At 44.7% G+C, this 22346-nt stretch overlaps 1 protein-coding gene across 1 annotated transcript in view; it reads left to right on the top strand.

Moving 5' to 3' along the window:
- Nucleotides 1-5778: 5778 nt before the first annotated feature.
- LOC116951955 (AP-1 complex subunit mu-1) overlaps nucleotides 5779-22346 on the top strand; it is a 36593-nt gene continuing 20025 nt past the window's right edge. Inside the window, exons 1-4 of the mRNA XM_032970876.2 lie at nucleotides 5779-6477; nucleotides 16086-16242; nucleotides 18945-19012; nucleotides 21183-21313. Of these exons, the coding sequence (XP_032826767.1) occupies nucleotides 6436-6477; nucleotides 16086-16242; nucleotides 18945-19012; nucleotides 21183-21313 (398 nt within the window). The 5' untranslated portion in view covers nucleotides 5779-6435. The remainder of the gene's footprint in view (nucleotides 6478-16085; nucleotides 16243-18944; nucleotides 19013-21182; nucleotides 21314-22346) is intronic.

Raw genomic sequence — 22346 nt, 5'->3', positions numbered from 1 at the left:
ACATAGACCCAAAGACTCACAAGGACACCCATAGCCTCACGTAGAGACCTACAGAATCCTATAGATTTATACAGAGACCCGTAGCCTCACGTAAAGACCTACAGAATCCTATTTATTTATACAGAGACCCGTAGACTCACGTAGAGACCTACAGAATCCTATAGATTTATACAGAGACCCGTAGACTCACATAAAGACCTACAGAATACTATAGATTTATACAGAGACGCGTAGCCTCACGTAGAGACCTACAGAATCCTATAGATTTATACAGAGACCCGTAGACTCACGTAGAGACCTACAGAATCCTATAGATTTATACAGAGACCCGTAGAATCACGTAGATACCTACAGAATCCTATATATTTATACAGAGACCCGTAGACTCACACACAGACCCATACTCCTACAGGGACCCATAGGCTCACACAGAGACCCAAAGACTCACACGGAGACCCGTAGCCTCACGTAGAGACCTACAGAATCCTATAGATTTATATAGAGACCTGTAGACTCACGTAGAGACCTACAGAATCCTATAGATTTATACAGAGACTGTAGACTCACGTAGAGACCTACAGAATACTATAGATTTATTCAAAGACCCGTAGACTCTCGTAGAGACCTACAGAATCCTATAGATGTGTACAGAGACCCGTAGACTCACGTAGAGACCTACAGAATCCTATAGATTTTTACAGAAACCCGTAGCCTCACGTAGAGACTTACAGAATCCTATAGATTTACGCAGAGACCCGTAGACTTACGTAGAGACCTACAAAATCCTATAGATTTATACAGAGACCCGTAGACTCATGTAGAGACCTACAGAATCCTATAGATTTATAAAGAGACTGTAGACTCACGTAGAGACCTACAGAATCCTATATATTTATTCAGAGACCCGTAGACTCACGTAGAGACCTACAGAATCCTATAGATTTATACAGAGACCCGTAGCCTCACGTAGAGACCTACAGAATCCTATAGATTTATACAGAGACCCGTAGACTCACGTAGAGACCTACAGAATCCTATAGATTTATACAGAGACCCGTAGACTCACGTAGAGACCTACAGAATCCTATAGATTTAAACAAAGCCGTCGACTCACGTACAGACCTAGAGAATCCTATAGTTTTATACAGAGACCCTTAGCCTCACGTAGAGACCTACAGAATCCTATAGATTTATACAGAGACCCGTAGCCTCACGTAGAGACCTACAGAATCCTATAGATTTATACAGAGACCCGTAGTCTCACGTTGAGACCTACAGAATCCTATAGATTTATACAGAAACCCGTAGACTCACACACAGACCCATACTCACACAGGGACCCATAGACTCATACAGAGACCCACGGACGACTCACAAAGAGACCCATAGACCCATAGACGACTCACACAAGAGACTCATAGACTCACACAGAGACCCACAGACGACTCAAACAGATGCCCATAGACGACTCACACATAAACCCATAAACGACTCACACAAGAGACTCATAGTCTCACACAGAGACCCATAGACTCAACGACCCATGGACTCACACATGGACCCATAGACTCAACGACCCATAGTCTCACACATTAACTCACACATAGACGCATAGACTCACACACAGGCCCAAAGACTCAACGACCCATGGACTCACACATAGACCCATAGACTCAAACATAGAACCCATATACTCACAATAGACCCATAGACTCACACATAGACCCATAGACTCACACATAGACCCATAGACTCACACATAGACCCATAGACTCACACAAGAGACCCATAGTCTCACACAGAGACCCATAGACTCACACATAGACCCATAGTCTCACACAGAGACCCATAGACTCACACATAGACCCATAGACTCAAACATAGAACCCATAGACTCAAACATAGATCCCATAGACTCACACAAGAGACCCATAGACTCACACAGAGACCCATAGACTCACACATAGACCCATAGACTCACACATAGACCCATAGACTCAAACATAGAACCCATAGACTCAAACATAGAACCCATAGACTCACACAAGAGACCCATAGACGCACACAGAGACCCATAGACTCACACATAGACCCATAGACTCACACATAGACCCATAGACTCACACATAGACCCATGGGCTCACACATAGACCTATAGACTCACACATAGACACATAGACTCAAACATAGAACCCATAGTCTCAAACATAGAACCCATAGACTCAAACATAGACCTATAGTGTCACACAGAGACCCATAGACTCACACATAGACCCATAGACTCAAACATAGAACCCATAGATTCAAACATATAACCCATAGACTCACACAAGAGACCCATAGACTCACACAGAGACCCATAGACTCACACATAGACCCATAGACTCACACATAGACCCATAGACTCACACATAGACCCATGGTTTCACACATAGACCTATAGACTCACACATAGACCCATAGACTCAAACATAGAACCCATAGTCTCAAACATAGAACCCATAGACTCAAACATAGACCCATAGACTCACACAGAGACCCATAGACTCACACATAGACCCATGGACTCACACATAGAGACTCGCAGATCTGCCCTAAGAGCAAACCACCTTCCGATCTTTAGGTATTTCCTTCCCCATTGGTCGCCGAACTCGTGGAGACCACCAATCACTGCCAGTCTCGCAGACCGGCGCGGCACCACGCTGTGCGAGGTGATCACCACTCGATAATGAATCGATAACAACACCGATCGCCTTCGAACGAAGTGGAATTGGAAGCGGGACCCCTCCCGAGAATGTTACGTTTGTGGGCAGTGCAGCAGAACGCAACGGCTGTGCGTTCGCCGCTAGTTGCTGCTGAGGGTGGCGGTTCGAACCGAGCGGCCGCCCTGACTAATGCTGCCGGTGTTAATAACCTGTACATAATGCATCGCTGTCAACCCACATGGTTTACCCCGGATTCTTGTAGAGGGAAATTGAGTTTTCAGGTCCATACGGCGTACAGCCGTTTCAATACGGGAATTTTTTTTTAAAAAAAAATATATTTGTTTGTGTTTCTCCCTTGTGATGGGACTTTGCAGGATGCACGTTGACATTTATAAAGGCCACGGGGTGACCAATAAGATCTGAATTGGTCTGTAACAAGGTAGGCACTGATAAGGGGTTGACAGGTGTGCTAATGGCAACGCAGTAACTCCTGCACACCGCATGTGGACGTTACAGATCCTCTGACGTAATGCGGAAGAGCAGCTCATTGTGTGCCTGCGTCAGCGTCCAAATTGGGAACATTTACACCGCAACATTACCCAACTGGGATCATGCACTGCCATTCACCGCATCCTACTCGCAGACTTAAAGCTCCTCTACGTACGGTGCGAACGAAGTTCGGCGGTCATACAGGCCACTTATTTGCGCGTGAGACTCACGCTTGCTCCGTCTCGAGTTATCACCTCGTTGACTACAAAAATAAACTTGAAACGTGACTCGTGTCTTCACCAACGGGGCCGTCCATAAATGACGTCACGCACCTGGGGGGGGGGGTCAGACATTTGTGACGATGTGTGACGAGAGGGGGGGGGGGTTGAGAAATGTGACGTCACATCAAAATGCGCAACTTTAAATAAATATAGACAACACGTTCTACTTAATTAAATCAAATTTTTAATAAATGTTTTCTCCTACAACATCAGAGTGCAGCGCCACATTAAATACGCACTACAATGACAATAGTTTAAAGCGATTTGAAGCATGTTTAATTTTTGGGGGGGGGGGGCAGAGCTTTGTGACGTCATATTTGAGGGGGGTCTGACTTTTTGTCAGTCTGGAAAGTACCCACATGCCAAATTTCAAGTTTGTTGCATGTCGGGAAGTACGCAAAACATTTTTAACAGACAGGTAATCACAACTTTGCCTTTTTTATATATATGGAGATTGGTTCTATTTATGGCAACACTTAATTGTGCTAATTATAACAAATTATGTATTGATTGCGGCTTTGTGTTACATTGTATGGTATTGTAGTTATTATAATTACAGTACGGTATAATTTTGTTGAGAACATTATATATGTAAGTTATTATTAGTATGTTGCAATTGTGCCCTGTGGTTATGTATGTAATTAACATTGTAATATATCTGCCCTGTTGGTTATCCAGAGTAATTAATATTTTACAAGCAGCAGCATTGTGTTAACGTAATCAAACCCTGGACCGGTTTAGACTATTAGGGTCTCAGCAGCAGAACCACGTGGAGCCTCGTTCAGTTTAAAGTTTGTGTATGGGATTATAACTGCTGTCTTTATAACCACAGAAAAATAACACATTCCTGCGGTGGTAGCTGGTAGGAACGTTGGGTTGCTCGGTCAATGGCCAGGGTCAACGGCGGCACCATGTGGTGTATTCCGCAAATATGCCCGACTGTGAGGGCGGGCACAAGCCGGCGTGAGTAGGTTAAACGTTGAGTTTTATAAGGGCACCACGGGGTGACCAGCCCCCCCCCACCCAGCCCCACCCCTCCCATCCCCCACCCAGCCCCTCCCCACCCAGCCCCTCCCCACTCTCCCCACCCAGCCCCTCCCTCCCTACCCAGCCCCTCCCCACCCTCCCCTCCCCAGCCAGCCCCACCCCTCCCATTTTCGGATGCACGACGGACGGACGGACACAATACTCCCCTGTGGGCTGGTGGTGTAACCAGGAGGTTCCTACACAGTATAATGGTTTTCATTGTAACTGCGTTGATTATTGTTTCCAGTTACATTTTGCTATCGCTACTGTAATGAGCTTTGTAATTGCGTTGTTCTGAGCTGTGCTAAACATTAAACTTGTGTCATTGTTTTTGCAATTGTATTGTGAACACCATTAACACAATTATGTTTACAATAATTGGGTTTAGTTTTATTGCGTTGCAATTGTGTTATAACTTTAATCAATATAATTTTGCGTATCAGAATTTTGTTTATGGGATAATTGTGTCTCTATAACTGTCATAGATATACTCTGTCATAAATGTTCTTTATGGAATTATAATTCTGTTGTCACTGTAATAAAGATCAGAATGTAACACAATTGTGTTTATTTTTTTTACATAACTTTCGTGACTCTAAGAATTCACGTTCTTTGGTTCTTTCGGTAAAGTCACGTAAAAAAAGTGAATAAAAATAATAAAAATACACTAATGTAGACTGTAGCCTGGTTCTTAATGGAGACTGTACTCCGGTTTAAAACCAGGCTACAGTCAACATTAGTGTTTTTTTTGTTTTTTTATCATTATAATTCTATTTTTATTGTATTAACTTTTTTTTACGTGACTTTGTGAGTGTACCCTGATTAAAAACCAGGCTGCAGTCTGCATTAGTGTTTTTTTTGTTTTTATTATTTTTCATTTTATTATTTTTAGTAAAAAAATAAAATCATTTTCGTATTATTTTTTAAAAATAAAATAGAATTTAAAAAAATCTCAAACCTTTATAACATCCTGCCTCAGCAGCTCTCTCGCTATATTTTTTTCACCTGATGACGATTGCTTTTGTTGCGATCGAAACGTCGTGATATTTCATTTATATTTTCTATCTACGTGCCTTTACCGAAAGACCCAAAGAATATGAATTACTGCAGTCACGAAAGCTTTAATTGAACATTGCAATTATATGTTTTAATAATTAATGGTTAGGGGATGCTTATGTAATTGTAGCGTTTGGGTAGGAGCGTGGCTTGGATCCGGTTCCAAGCCTTGCGAGTCGCGCGTCAGAACCGGTTCCCCGCTTCCCTTTTTAGGGAACCGGGTTACCCGGTTCCTTCACACAGGAGACCCAAGCGAGACACGCGTGGTTGTGCAGGCGAACTTAGACACTCTAGAGACATTAGGGGAGACACTCTGGAGACACTAGGGGAGACGCTTTGGAGACACTAGGGGAGACACTAGGGGAGACACAAGGGGAGACACTAGGGGAGACACTCTGGAGACACTAGGGGAGACACTCTAGAGACACTAGGGGAGACACTAGGTGAGACACTAGGCGAGACACTAGGCGAGACACTAGGGGAGACACTAGGCGAGACACTAGGGGAGACACTAGGCGAGACACTAGGGGAGACACTAGGCGAGACACGAGGCGAGACACGAGGGGAGACAGCAGTGAGGGACAGGAGACAACCTTGCGGGCTCTGGACACCCCGAGACTGACCTGGAGACTGGTAGACACCGCGTGTAAGGCAACTTAGGGGAGGAGGAGGGGGGGAACAAGACCGAGTGAGACAAGATACTAGGGTCAATCGAGACATGACCTGGAGACACCTAGGGTGAGACGAGACACATTGAGACGCACGTGGGATCGCAGAGACACGGGGCTGGAGACACGCGGAGACACGCGGACACGGCCAGGAGGCGACCTGGTGGAGGCGAGACGAGGCACGTGGAGAGAGAGAGACAAGACATTGCTATGTCCGCCTCGGCTGTGTTCATACTGGACCTCAAGGGGAAGGTAGGAACTGCTGTGCTGGCTGTGTCTCAGCTATGCGTACACATCCTTGTGTGGTGAGCTATGTCTATATATGCTTGTGTGGTGAGCTATGTCTATATATGCTTGTGTGGTGAGCTGTCTGCATATGCTTGTGTGGTGAGCTGTCTGGATATGCTTGTGTGGTGAGCTACGTCTACATACAATTATGTGGTGTGCTGTGTCTGCATATGCTTGTTTGGTGAGCTGTGTCTACATATCCTTGTGTGGTGAGCTATGTCTACATATGCTTGTGTGGTGAGCTATGTCTGCATATGCTTGTGTGGTGAGCTATGTCTACATATGCTTGTGTGGTGAGCTATGTCTACATACAATTGTGTGGTGAGCTATGTCTACATACAATTGTGTGGTGAGCTATGCCTACATATGCTTGTGTGGTGAGCTATGCCTACATATGCTTGTGTGGTGAGCTATGCCTACATATGCTTGTGTGGTGAGCTATGCCTATATGTCATTGTGTGGTGTGCTGTGTCTGCATATGCTTGTGTGGTGAGCTATGCCTACATACAATTGTGTGGTGAGCTATACTTGTGATTTAATGGTGAGCTATGCCTACATATGCTTGTGTGGTGTGCTGTGTCTGCATATGCTTATGTGGTGAGCTATGCCTACATGTCATTGTGTGGTGTGCTGTGCATATCCTTCTGGAATACAGTCTGTGTTGTTGTTTCGCGATGTCTTGAGAGCAATGCTGTGCCATTTGAGCTATGTGCCTACTATGGGTTCTGCCTACCCGAGTGAATAAGCCTTACCATGTGCTGTGTCTGTACACTGTTTGTACCTGTACACCCTGTATAGCAGCTATGCCATGGGCTTTAACCGCACGCAAATTTACCGTGAGCTGTATCTACACTGGCCGGAGACTATGCTGGGTGCTATTCCTGTGCACTTTGGTTGGGCTATGGCTCGCACTTACACAACTGCTGCGAGGTCAAATGCCGTGGGACTGTCTGGACCCTTGTTGGCTAGGCGCTATGCTATGGGCTTTGTCTATACACTGCCTAAGTACTGCCCACGTGGACAATTCCACATGTAGTTAGCTGCGTGCGCCGATGGGTTCATCATCCTGTTGTTAATTATTCTGCCATTGAGCAATGCTTCTACTCTGGCTAGGCGCGCACATGATTGGATTTGTCTTCTTGGCTGGGATTAAGCAATACATTATTAATTATGCCAGTTACACTGACGATGGTCTATGTGCTGTTAGCTGTGTCGACACTGAATGTTTGCATGTTCATTGGTGAAGTACTGTGCTATGAGCTATGTGCCTCTACGCTGACTAATGTTATGGCCAAGTACTGAGGATACGTCTTTTTGTTTCTTCACCTGAGGAAGGCTACTTGTGTTGTGGCCGAAACGTCGTGAGAATTTTATTTTATTATGTTTTATTTTTATTATTTCCCTGCTACGTGGTGACTTTACCGAAAGAACCAAGAAGATGAATCCCTGCGGTCACGAAAGCTTTAAATCGAAAAATACTAGGATACGGTCAATGCCTATACGCTGCTGTGGGTTATACTGGTAACTATATAGTACTGTAGATATGTTCTACTCTAGCAGCTATGCCTCTACACACTTGCTGGGTTTTGTGCACCGCTCTCTCCCTGGATTCTATAACGAGGGGACTACGCTATTAGCTATGCTTGTGACGCTGCTTTGGTTAATCACTGCGTGAGCTATGTTTGCACGGGACGGACATCCAGTAAGCTGCGGGGTTACATGTATCCCTGTGAACTATGACTAGGCACATTGCAAGCGAGCCACTGTATACCCTCCTCTGCCTTGGCCTGATACTGCGGCGGATGTGTTTTAAAAAAAGTGGTCCGCTGTGACCGGCAGAGCACACGGGAGCCAATTAACCGTGGGCGAATGACCTTTGTCCCGTCATCGGTGCTGTCAACTTGCAGGCAAGGGGAGAGCCTTGACCGCATTTGCTGCCCGGGGGTGTGCGGCGTGAATTTTGGTAGCCGGCTTGTTGCGATGTCGCGCTCGGGGCTGGTGTGTCCACATCACTTTGTATGTGCGCACGCAGTTGCGGAGCAAATGCACCGATATGCAGAGTTGTTTTTGTTGTTGTTGTATGTACGTCGGCGTAAATGTTTGCCGTCGGGCCGTGCTAGATCCACGGCTGGATGGAAGGAAGGCCAATCCCCTGGCCGTCGCCATCTGCGGTGCGTTTTTGCCCTGGAAGACTTTGCTGTTCTTTTCCCAGGGATTTTTTTTCTGTGTGCGCACGCGGTCACTTTTGAGATGTTTCTTGTTCACGTTTTCGTGTTTTGTTGCGGTTGCACCCGAGTCGAGAGCCGCCGCCGCCGCATGGCTCACAGGGTTGTACCTCCTAATAAATGAAAATTGAAATCTGCCGATGTCCTGCGACGCACCAAATACGTCGAGCGCCTTCATGCGTAGGAGCCGATCTCATTGCTCCGTCGTCTCAATGGGTTTGTTCTGTCCTTTTGGCTGTCACTCCGTCGTTAGTCTCTACTCTCGCACTCATCGCTACCATCTACGTGTCCTGTCCAAGCCCCGCTGCTACTGATTTATTTCGGTCTTTTTATCTCAACGGGTCAGTAAAAGTTATCCTAAATTGTGATTGTATTTTGCGCGACCCGTTAACAAAAAAATTCACGTAGGAAAAAGAAGTTCTTAATGGACAAGTGATAGGGTGTAGTGGTGCATATCGTGAATCCAGCACTTTAGAGGAAAGGGTTGGTGGATCACACCGAGATTTTTGAAACTCCCAAACCTGTTGGGCTGTGAGATTGCCAGTAGTTGACTGTAGAGGAAATGGAGTTGTAAACATGCTGGAGATATGAGCATTAGTCATTTGTAGGTGTGGTAGGTTTTCTTTGGGTGTTCCGAATTCATGCCACACAGAGGCAGATAAGAATATGAATTACTGCAGTCACGAAAGCTTTAAATCAAAAGGTTGCTTGCTTGTTATTACACTGAGAGACGGAACGAGGAACACGGACAGGTCAGAGAGAGCAAACTCCCACGATCGAGACATCGTATTGACCGATTGCAAAGTGTAAAGTGGGCTTGTGCACGACCCAGGTGCTCGAGAGGACTATGGCTGGTGGTCGAGACCAAAGACTGAATGGCAGCCAAAAAAATAGGGAAACTTTTCCGAGAGAGGATGTCTGTTGAGGATCTGGTCGTGATGAGATCGGCTTGTGGGCAGGACTTGGACAAAATTTTAGCGTTTAAGGTCCCAGTGTAATAATGGGGATATGATGCTTCATCCAGCAGTGAATAGATCATTTGTGTGTGAAGTTGATGGCAGGTGTGAGTATATTCACAGGACAACCTCATTTTGGTAGACTCCAGTAGGCATGAAGGACAGAGTCCATCCACTCCACCACCCTCCAAGACCAGGAGTCGAACTCACAACCTTAAGATTGTGAGGCGCTCACTCCCAAACATTGCGTCAACCAGCCGAATACTAAAACGTTAATTAATAAATGTAATTTCCTTTCTCGATAAGTGAATTAGATCATAACTAACTGCAGCTATCTTAGGATTTACTCACGATATTGACAGTTCAGATTAATGCAGGTTATGCCCTTGAAATTATTTCAATGCTGCTTGCTCTCTATAAATCGCACCAGGATGTGTGCTCATGTTTGAAAAGCACCGAGCTCATCGCAACGACACGAGCTCAAAATATATGCCAAGGTCCACCCAGCCCATCATCAACATGGGCAGCGGGGGTTGAGCTTTGGGAAGACTTGTGATTCACAGCAAGAAGGGCCTGGGTTCGATTCCCGACTTGGGCACCTTTCTGCGTGGCGTTTTTATGTTTCCCCCCGTCTATGTGCTGCATGGCTTTAGTCTGGCTGCTTTGCTAACCTGCCCCCCATAGCTAAAACATGCTCCGTGTAACTGGTATTGGCCAAACATCCCAATTGGGTTTAACACGTAGGCTTTCGCGACCAATATCATCCATGATAGAGGTTTTTGGGTTAGATCGCGTAAATATATAAATGTCGATTTAAAGCTTTCGTGACTGCAGGGATTCATATTCTTGGTTCTTTTGGTAAAGTCACGTAGAAGGGAAATAATAAAAATAAAACAATAAAATTCTCACGACGTTTCGATTGCAACACAAGCAATCATCATCAGGTGTGAACATTTTCCTGCTGTGTATTTCCCTTTTACTTGACTTTACCGAAAGAATCAAGAATATATATAAATGTGTTATCAAAACCTGCCACCACCCGACACAAGAAGGACAAGTTCAAAGGGCTCGCATAATGCGCATGCATCATGTGCGTTGCCTCATTAACCCCCTCTCCCCCCAACATTGTGCTAGAGCACAGAAGCGTGGTCAACACATCTACGCCTCTATATAAGGAACAAAACGTTAATAGGCTTCTCCACAAATCTGGCTGTCGCCTGATGAAGCTAGTTGTAATTACTGGCGAAACGTCGTACTCAGATTGTAAATGTTGTAGCTTGGCTCTCCAACACACCGGTGTGTTGTACTAGTGACGAATTGGCCACGTTCTGTTTACGTGACAACCCTTACTAGTTGGCTGTGTCGGGTGGTGGCGGGTTTTAACGACACAACATTTATATATTTATGCGATCTAACCCAAAAACTTCTTATGGATCCCAATTGGGATTATGCATAGCATCATTGGACCCCACTGCAAAAAACTTGGCAGGACCCTCCTGAAAACAAGTCTTGAGACTCGGTGAGGTTTTTCTGAGTGAATAAGCGGAATAATAATACTAATAGTCTAGCCAAGGTGTGTAAAATTAATACCACTTAGTCAGATTCCACCGCTCTGTGGGAATATGCCATCAATAGCTGTATGAGTAAAAGGTTGGGCTTGCCATGAGAATGGACTTTTTATAAGAACATGGGGACAATTTGAATTCCACTATATAACGATGTACCTATTTTGATTTAAAGCTTTCGTAACTACAGGGATTCATATTCTTGGTGCTTTCGGTAAAATCACGTAGAAGGGAAACAATAAAATAATACAAATATATTTATTATATAAAAAATATATTTATTTTTATTGTTTCCCTTCTGAACTGAGCTTCCATGGTGATGCGGTCGGCAACCAAAATAACAAGAGGCGGGCATTTTTTTCGAACTCTGTAAAAATACCCGCAATGTTTCATTGGCCGCAATTACCTCACCCTGCCTCTTTAAGGACTGCTGTCACGAAGCAATCCTTAAAGAGCCCCAGATTGCAGACCCCTGGTTTAGATGGACAGAAAATTACATTATTTTTCTTCGGTAATGCAGTGTACCTGATGACTGCGGTTAATGTTTTGCCGATGGTCAATCTCTCAAGTTGCGCTTGCCAACTTTTTTCTTTCGTCCGAACAATTGTTTTCACTCGCACGAAAACGCAGATCACATCGTGACGCCTGTTCCACAACATGTTCCATTGTTGGAACGGTTGGCACAATCAATCATATTTCCGATAACTGTAAAGAAACGATATCGCCCGAGTCATCCGGCGGCATTTATGCTGCCCCCCTCGGGTTGAGCTGCCGTGCGGCAGCTGCCTTGTGCTGCGTCGCTGATCCCAGTGACCTTTATTTGATCGTCCCCAGATTCTCGTGGGATTGTAGCTTTGGGAGGCATTGCACACACACACACAGTAATCTCTTATCGACGTCTATGCGGTGATGTAACTGTGGTCAAATCTTCACATTCCTTCCCCGTGGCCCTGTCCTCCCGTGAGCGATGGCAGTGAGCGTATCCCGTGGTTATTCCCCGCTGGAGACTTGTCCCATGAGCTACCTTGGTTGCTGGGGAAAAGCGCTGACAGTGATGGGGATGCGCTTACAGTGCTCTTGCCGAGGGTAGACGTGTGAGTAATTTTGTGACTCAACTGTGGAAGCGGGGGTGACTTTCTGGCCCAGGTTGGCATGCTTTAACTAAACGATTTTTCATCTGCACAACAGTTTTCAAGAGTGTACACAGCATAGTTAATTTTCTTTCTCCTATATCACCGCAAAAAGGAGTGCACCAATATATCGCTTATACGAGAGATACCTTATCAGTGGTGTTTAAAGAGTTCGTATTCTGGCGTATGGTGTGCCGTCTACACACACGGGCGATATTTTATTGCCCACGGTTCTCATGGGGAGCGAAGCTTTGGGGGGGGCACTACGCTGATATTTTATTGACGTCCACGCGACAATGTTACTGTGGTTCTTCATATTCCTTCCCCAGGTCTTGTACCACCCATTGAGCGATGTTATCAGTACGTCCCGTTGGTTACTTGCTGCCTTGGACGTGTCTCACGAGCGCCTTTGTTGTTTGGAAAAAGCACTGACAGAGGTGGCGGGAGGAGATGCTGCAAGCTGTACCCTTGCCAAGAGTAGACATTCAAATTCTCTGTTACCTAACTCTGGAATTGATGAGAGTCTGCGTAGGTGAGTGTATAATTTGTTCTAAAGGACTTATGGTCGAAACGTCGTGAGAATTTTTTATTGTTTTATATATATTTTGTTATTTTGTTGTTTCTCTTCAACGTGACTTTACCGAAAAAACTAAGAATATTTTAATGAAGGTTTTCAAAAATATTATATTTCAGGCTATCTTTCCTACAATAGTAATAATTTACAACATTTGCTCAAACGATGGCTGAGTGAAAGCACCCCACATCTCTAAAGAGTCAGTTTTATTGTATTGTTATATGAATTATTGCAATTATCAGTCAGGAATATCAAGAATTAAATCTTGACTTAAAGCTTTCGTGATTTCAGGAATTCATATTATTTGAGTCTTTCGGTAAAGCCACGTAGATAGAAAATTAATAATAATAAAATAAAAATATCACGACGTTTTGATCGCAACACAAGCAATCATCAGCAGCTCTCCCGTTATATTTTTTCACCTGATGACGATTGCTTGTGTTGCAATCGAAACGTCGTGATATTTTTATTTTTTTATTATTAATTTCTATCTACGTGGCTTTACCGAATGACCCAAAGAATATAACATCAATAATTGATTCCCCCTTACGTTTGCCCACTGACAAAGAAATGATCAGCTTATAATTTTAATGTTAGGTTTATTTGAACAGTGAGAGACAGAATAACAACAAAAAAATCCAGAAAAACGCATGTCGAAAATGTTATAAATTGATTTGCATTTTAATGAGGGAAATAAGTATTTGACCCCCTCTCAATCAGAAAGATTTCTGGCTCCCAGGTGTCTTTTATACAGGTAACGAGCTGAGATTAGGAATACACTCTTAAAGGGAGTGCTCCTAATCTCAGCTTGTTACCTGTATAAAAGACACCTGTCCACAGAAGCAATCAATCAATCAGATTCCACACTCTCCACCATGGCCAAGACCAAATAGCTCTCCAAGGATGTCAGGGACAAGATTGTAGACCTACACAAGGCTGGAATGGGCTACAAGACCATTGCCAAGCACCTTGGTGAGAAGGCGACAACAATTGGTGCGATTATTCGCAAATGGAAGAAACACAAAAGACCTGTCAATCTCCCTCGGCCTGGGGCTCAATGCAAGATCTCACCTCGTGGAGTTGCAATGATCATGAGAACGGTGAGGAATCAGCCCAGAACTACACGGGAGGATCTTGTTAATGATCTCAAGGCAGCTGGGACCATAGTCATCAAGAAAACAATTGGTAACACACTACGCCGTGAAGGACTGAAATCCTGCAGCACCCGCAAGGTCCCCCTGCTCAAGAAAGCACATATACATGCCCATCTGAAGCTTGCCAATGAACATCTGAATGATTCAGAGGACAACTGGATGAAAGTGTTGTGGTCAGATGAGACCAAAATGGAGCTATTTGGCATCAACTCAACTCGCCGTGTTTGGAGGTGGAGGAATGCTGCCTATGACCCCAAGAACACCATCCCCACCGTCAAACATGGAGGTGGAAACATTATGCTTTGGGGGTGTTTTTCTGCTAAGGGGACAGGAGAACTTCACCACATCAAAGGGACGATGGACGGGGCCATGTACCGTCAAATCTTGGGTGAGAACCTCCTTCCCTCAGCCAGGGCATTGAAAATGGGTCGTGGATGGGTATTCCAGCATGACAATGACCCAAAACACATGGCCAAGGCAACAAAGGAGTGGCTCAAGAAGAAGCACATTAAGGTCCTGGAGTGGCCTAACCAGTCTCCAGACCTTAATCCCATAGAAAATCTGTGGAGGGAGCTGAAGGTTCGAGTTGCCAAACGTCAGCCTCAAAACCTTAATGACTTGGAGAAGATCTGCAAAGAGGAGTGACACAAAATCCCTCCTGAGATGTGTGCAAACCTGGTGGCCAACTACAAGAAACGTCTGACCTCTGTGATTGCCAACAAGGGTTTTGCCACCAAGTACTAAGTCATGTTTTGCAGAGGGGTCAAATACTTATTTCCCTCATTAAAATGCAAATCAATTCATAACATTTTTGACATGCGTTTTTCTGGATTTTTTTGTTGTTATTCTGTCTCTCACTGTTCAAATAAACCTACCAGTAAAATTATAGACTGATCATTTCTTTGTTAGTGGGCAAACGTACAAAGTCAACAGGGGATCAAATACTTTTTCCCTCACTGTATGCCCTTGTAGGGTGTGTACAATCCGTGGTGGCTGCATAGTGTCCAGAGTTTCTGTTAACCAATCATAAACAACTTTTTTTATACAAACCACATAATTTGCAGAAATCTAAAATAAAAAAATATATATAACGTGAATGTTCGGATTTGTTTGCTGTGCGAATAAAGTCTGCTTGTATTTATCCAGTAAAGCCTAAGTCTCAATACTCTTATTCAAAGGGTCCTGTTATATTGGGATTTTAAACCAGTTTCATTGTAAGGCATGTTTTGTCTATATATATAATCCGTTGTCAATTCACTGCTGGATGAGGTACCTCCCCATAGCTTTCTCGTCATGGGGTTCTTTGACCACACTTCACCACTCTGGTGCATGCTGTTTGGTGAAGGTGAGCAAAGATGTGTGAGCATACAGTACAGGTTTCTCTCGCTTGATGTGGGTTCCGTTTGTGTGATTTTCACGTAAATGTGGCTATCATATTTCTACCCAAAAATCGCCATACGATGCGGTTTGAATTCACTAAGATGCAGCTATGCGGTAGGACGTGGGACAACATTGTGTGTGCGTGTGTGCGCGCTGTGTGCGCTCACTCGTCAGACAGCTGTCTCGTGCAGTTTCACTTTGAGCATCTACCGCACAAAGCGAGGGACACCCGTACAGAAATGGACTTTGCTGCACTTTCCTTCTGCCGCCCTCCACACAACCCCACGCAGCTCCAGAACTGAACATTATTATCCAGGCTCAGAACCACTTGGCTTCAGAGGTAATCTGGTCATGGGCAAGTACATGCTTAGACCTTTGTCAATCTGACACCCTGATGAGGGCCTCCCCTACACTGTGGAGGGAGTCGTGGGTAGTTAATTGAGCAAACTTCAAAATCGGAAATGAATCGTTCTTACACGCACCATTCGATGCATATATTGCGACTCTTTAAGAATCGATTTCAACCTACAAATAGTTACAAATCTCTTATCTTCCTGACGTTGCTGACGAAGGACTTTTACCGTGCAGGTGCTCATCTGTCGCAACTACCGCGGCGATGTGGAGATGTCGGAGATCGAGCACTTTCTGCCGGCGCTGATGGAGCGCGAGGAGGAGGGGATGGTGTCGCCGGTGCTGGCTCACGGGCCCGTACGCTTCCTGTGGATCAAGCACAACAACCTCTACCGTATCCTTTGCCCGTGTGCAGTGTCGAGGCGAGAGAAGAGAGCCAGCCACGTTAGCGCCGAGGGACGGCCGGGCGACTCGGGATGTAGAGCCGCTTGCCGTTCCAGCGCCTCTGAGATAACCGGGTGCAAATCCAAGCAGCCGCCGCCGCCTGTGGTTAAAACCGGGTTGTCGAAGTGTCGTGAGTTGATGGTCTTAGCCCATTCACCCGCGGATGGAGAGAAAAAAAAAACCCTCATCGCATAAAATTTAGTTCTGCGCTTCATTTGTCAAAAGATTTCAGCTCTGAGCTTTAAGAATATTGGTTTAACTGCCATGTGATGAACATTGCTGTCTGCGACGGGGTCGGTGGGTGTAAAAGTGTTGCCCTATGCTATGTGGAATAGAGGTCATTTTAAAGGATCCCAAGGTAAGTGATCTCAGAGGTAGCTCTCTGTCTGTGGGCCATTCTCTTAACACGACAGGTTACGGTGCTGTGCGAACGGTCCGAATGGATCGCTCTTCTCATGACAAGACTCCGTTTGTACGATTGTGATGACATGTCGTAACAAATGTTTGAATATTCCTGGTTCTTTCGGTAGAGTCACGTAGAAAGGGAAATAATAAAATAATACAAACGAAAACGATAAAATTCTCACGACGTTTCGATTGCAACACAAGCAATCATCAGGTGTGAAAACCACAGCAATGGATGGAGATGGATGATGATTGCTTGTGTTGCAATCGAAACGTCGTGAGAATTTAATTGCTTTTGTATTATTTTATTATTTCCCTTCTACGTGACTTTACCGAAAGAACCAAGAATATGAATCCCTGCAGTCACGAAAGCTTTACATCGAAATATTTCAATATGAAGGAACACAATTTCTCAGTGCAACGCTGATGGTGCATCTACTTATTTTCCCTATGCACATAGCCACATCGACATTCTTGGCTGCATTACTGAGACGTCATCCAAGATTAATATTTAGAGTTAAGGTGAAGTTGACTGTTGGATTGTTGCCATGCTAATGTCTGCTTATCCAAGAGTTATTAAATTTTGCATACCTTTGTTCGACATGCTGGCAGCTTTGCATCAACATGCTGGCAGCTTTACACATTGCGATGTGATATTAATTTATCATCAGCCGTGATCTATCCACTGCGGGGTTAAGCCCTCTGCAAGACGTCGTCATCTCTCATGGTCTTGCGATGCACAAATTCTGCACATGAGCCGATTTCATCATTCTGTCTCCATGGTGGACATATATCTGGGGCTTGTTGCCTTCTTTGGCTGCCACTCCATCATGAGTCTCTCCCACCGGACGTCGTCCCTTCTTCCGTGTCCTGTTCAAGCCCACTCCTGCTTGACAGTCATTACGATATTTATGCCACCTTTTTGCCAGTATTAAGTTGTTGAATGGTATAGACAAAAATGCTTTACCTTGTCTGACATAAATTCAGGCATAATGCAGGTATTTTGGGTTAGATCGCATAAATATATAAATGTTGTGTCGTTAAACCCGCCACCACCCCGACTCGGCCAACTAGTAAGGGTTGTCACGTAAACAGAACGTGGCCAATTCGTCACTAGTACAACACTAGTGTGTAGTGTAGTGTATAGTGTAGTATACTAGTACAGCACACCGGTGTGTTGGAGAGCCAAGCCACAACATTTACAAACTGAGTACAACGTTTCGCCAATAATTACAACTAGCTTCATGAGGCGACAGCCAGAAATACAGGTGTTTAGATGTTCAAAAGACAAATAGACACCTATTACAAGACATCAAGTCTGCATTAACCACACGTGGTAAAAATGCAAACAATTATGCATTGATAATCACACATTTGAAACCATCGAGTTTGCCAGCACGATAATGAGGTGTTGTCACGTGTTGTGTATTGTCGGAGGCCTCACGTTAGGGGCCGCACTAAAGGCCTCCAGGGGCTGGCAAGTGGCCCGTGAGCCTTTCAATAAAGAACACTCGCATAGCCGATGAAGATCATTCAGTTTTCAGTTTTATTTATTAGGTCCTAGCTTTACTACCCGGCTTCGCACGGGACTTGGATTCACCACGCCCGGCCGCCTTTGTCCCCCCAGTGGCAATGTTCACACACCACACTACCGCTCCCCCCCCCACATACCCACACACACGCACTTGCTGCAGACACACAACTTTCAAGGTGCGTACGGCAGCAAACGACTGAAATAATAAAGCAATGCTGCGCAAAGAACGCCTTAGGCCTGCAACACATTTGTATGGCACTGTACCCGTGGGGGGTTGTGGGGGGGACATCAGCAGGCACACTCTGTTACGCTTCCACATACGGGTCACATGACAGATGTGACGTCAGCTCACTTGCCGCGCAAAAACATATGCATTATTGCGCCCACCGCCTGCCCACCAAAAAAAAAACACAAAAGTAAATTTTAATCATTTTTGCATGGTGTACAGTCTGGAAAGTTACCCACATGGCGAATGTCAAGTTTGTTGCATGTCGGGGAGTATGCTAAACATTTTGAACAGACACATTCACAAATTTCCCTTTTTTATATATATAGATAACCCTGTGAGCCATGCGGCTATTGACTCTGGTGCAACCACAACAAACAAAAACATGAACAAGATAATAATCACAAGTAGAGTAGAGAAGATAGGCATTGCTCTGTGTTGTCTGTGCTTTGGTGTCACCGCTTCCTTAACTGTGTTGGTCTTCCAGTTGTGGCCACTTCCAAGAAGAATGCCAACGTTGCCCTCGTCTTTGCCTTCCTTTACAAAATGGTCCAGGTGAGATTTGCCTGCCCTGCACCCAGCTTATCCGTACACTCATTCCTGTGCAGTCCCTTGTCCAGTTTGTGATTTGTTTGAAAATCCCTCGTCAGATTGTTACTGCTGTTGCTGCAACATTTACGCCGCACGCTCCAGATTAAGGGTTTCAAAATCATAATCTGTATTTGTCCTGGAGGAATCCGATGAGCTATGAAGCTCTTTTTCACTGGTTTTTGGGGGCTTCTGAGTAATTCGGCCTTCAATGTCGACACGATATGAGTGGAATACATTTTCAGGGGTTAAAGTTCTCGTGAGCTGTAAGGTGCAAAGTTACGTAACACATAAAACTTAAGTTTTCTCCATTGCCCATTCTCTTCCTCTGCCCTGCTGCTTCTTATCCCTCCCTTTTCCTCTCGTGCCCCCTAAGTTGCCCCTCTTTCGTGGTCACTCATTCCTCAACCCTTGCACATGTCTGCCATCTCAATCATTCTATTGCGTCACCATTTTTTTTTTTACAATGTTAAGCACCTTGAGTGAAGGCATGCTCGATTAATATAAAATAAGATGACACGATGATTATGTCAATTGCTGGGTGGTAAATCGTTGCATGGCACAAATTTTAATTGTGTAACTAGTGGCGGTTGAGCCTGCTTGCATATGCAGCGGCAAATTTTTTTGGACGACATTCTGCGCTGTGCGATTTTGTGTATCATTGAAATTCGAAAGTCTGTGTTATTTTGGCATGCTTTACTGTGACACGACGTGCACACGCGTAAAAATAAAACAGCCCATCAACTGTGCCAGGTTGCACCACAATCGCCATTACGACTGCTCCATTCGTTTGAATCCATCCTGACGATGACACTTCGTCTCAATTAATGGTTACTTTTATTAAATATTCATTTTAAAAATGTGTTTAAACGTTATCATATTGTGCGGTATGAAAACGGCAACAGTGTTATTACAAGACATCTATCGGTAATGACAATATCTATTGAGGTCATTCATTACATTCTTATAAATTTGACCTGTAAAAGCAAGTTCATGGGACTGATACGAGGTGACGTGAGTGTGTGGTGTTGGCCCAGATTCCTGACCACCTCATCAGGCAAGTCCTCTGTTGCCCACTTGGCCACTCCAACCCTGGCACACCACCTCCCCCCACCCAGTCATACGCGCTCCGCCTGTCTGAATGGGCACATGAAGAGACGGGTTGCCAGCTTACCTGGATAAACAACAGCTTACCTGGTTACACAACAATCTTTGGCTCTTTCGGTAAAGTCAAAAAATAATAAAAATAAAACAAACGACTAATGTAGCCACCAGGCTACAGTCCACATTATAGATTGCCGGTACACTCCGATTAAGAACCAGGCTACAGTCTACATTAGTGTTTTTATTTTATTATTTGTTTCCACTTTATTATTTATTCTTTTTTAATTCTGTCTACTTAACTTTACCGAAAGAACCAAAGAATATGAATTCCTGCAGTCACTAAAGTTTTAAGTCAAGGTTATACAACAACTTACTTGGTTAAACGCCTTTTGTTCTGCTACTTCCACCGCACTGCTGTGACCTTGGAATTCCCTCCCTTTGTCACTCTTCTCAACTCTCAATACCTCTCTCAGTTCAAGAAACGTATTAACTCTTTTCAACGGTTGCAATTTTGACATTGCCAACTTGTGCTTGATTTTTCGAAAAGGCTGCATAATGATTGTAAAATTGTCCACGAAAACCTACATGTTCTTGATAGTTTTGACTGTTGCTCGCTGCTTGATGATTTGGCTCTTTGGGCTTCTGCTCAGTAACTGTTGGGAGGGGGAAATGTTAACTACCTCGCTTGGTATGCAGGAGGTCGTGTGTTCGATCCCGACACTGACGCCTGCTGCTGCTGTATATTTGGAGTGTGCATGTCTCCCCCCGTGGTCGCGTGAATTTTTCTCCGGGTCCTCTGCGTTTTCCCTTCCACATTTCAAAACGTGCATTTCGAGTATTTGGCCGCAATATATTTCAACGCGATAAGCCACTTCGTGGAGCTATCCATTTGTGGCCAGGTTGCTTCTGAAAAAGAGCTACGTAACTCGGTGGGCTTGACCTGGTAAAATACAAAATAGTTTAGTTTAACGTTGTAAAGTTAAACAAAACTTTTCTCTCGTCGGGGGGGGGGGGATCATGTCTCCACTCCCAGGTCTTCTGTGAGTACTTCAAGGAGTTGGAAGAGGAGAGCATTAGGGACAACTTTGTCATCATCTACGAGCTCATGGACGAGGTCATGGACTTCGGTTTCCCCCAGACGACCGACAGCAGGATCCTGCAAGAGTGAGTTTACACATGGGGGTCTCTCCCTGGCGTGGAATTATTTAACGAGGCTGGCGTTTGAGGCCGGTGCAGAATTTGTTTCTCCCCTCTGGGTTTTCCGTATTTGCCGTCCGTGTAACGATGCATTGATCCGTCAATTTAAAATCAATTCCACTTACGATTGATGCAGTGTAAGAATCCATTTTTTTTATTTGAATATGAAATATCAAATTTAATTGGCTTGTACACAGGTGCAAGATGGCAATGGAGGCTTTCATCCAGCAGTGCATTGACAAAGTGATGAAAATTCTAATTAGCAGGGGGCTACTGTTTGTAAGATTATGTAACATTGTATTTCACCAGTGCCCTGCTTCGTGTGCTTGGGCAATTATTTTTAGTTTTTTTGCAAGCATACCAGAGTGCTCTAGGATACCACTCAAACCTTCTCTCTGCCGGTGAACAACAATTCATGCTCATGTAATATTAATTTAACTGAAAACACCAAGGGAGACCACTACAGTGCTTTCTAAAGCCTCTCTGTTGGTGTATTTGTGTGCATAGTGGACTGGGGTGGTGGTGGTGGTGGTAGTGTAGCAGTTAGCACGCTGTGCTACGAGCCCAGTGACCCGGGTTCGATTCCCGCTCGCGGCCAACAACGGTGACGCTTATTTTAACCGGTCCTGGGCCTCCCTTAGGTCGACTCGGCCTAAACTGAGTACCTGGTGCGGTGTGTAAACATCGCCACTAAGGAGACAAGGGCAGCTGGGCATGATGTTGGTCAACCCCCTCGTGCGCCAAGCCGGCCTTCATAGATGCTCGCTAACAAGACTTGCCCCAACGTTCTGTTAAGGCTATAAGGGGGATATTTGTTTTATAGTGGACTGCTGCGATTCACCAGCGCTTGCATACACACACAAGAGCCAAGTGTGTGTATATGTTTGATATTGTGAGTTTCTCCCATATACCTTGTAGTCTCACTCTCATAATAACAACAGTAATCACCTTTTAGCCATGATTTATCCACTGCCGGATGACGACCTCTCATCTCTTACAG

The sequence above is a fragment of the Petromyzon marinus genome, chromosome 44 (genome assembly GCF_048934315.1).
Source record: "Petromyzon marinus isolate PM22_M1 ecotype Great Lakes invasive population chromosome 44, UKy_Petmar_22M1.pri1.0, whole genome shotgun sequence".
In the NCBI taxonomy this organism is placed as follows: Eukaryota; Metazoa; Chordata; class Hyperoartia; order Petromyzontiformes; family Petromyzontidae; genus Petromyzon; species Petromyzon marinus.
Note: the sequence above shows the minus strand (reverse complement) of the source record. Positions and strands in the feature narration are given on the sequence as shown.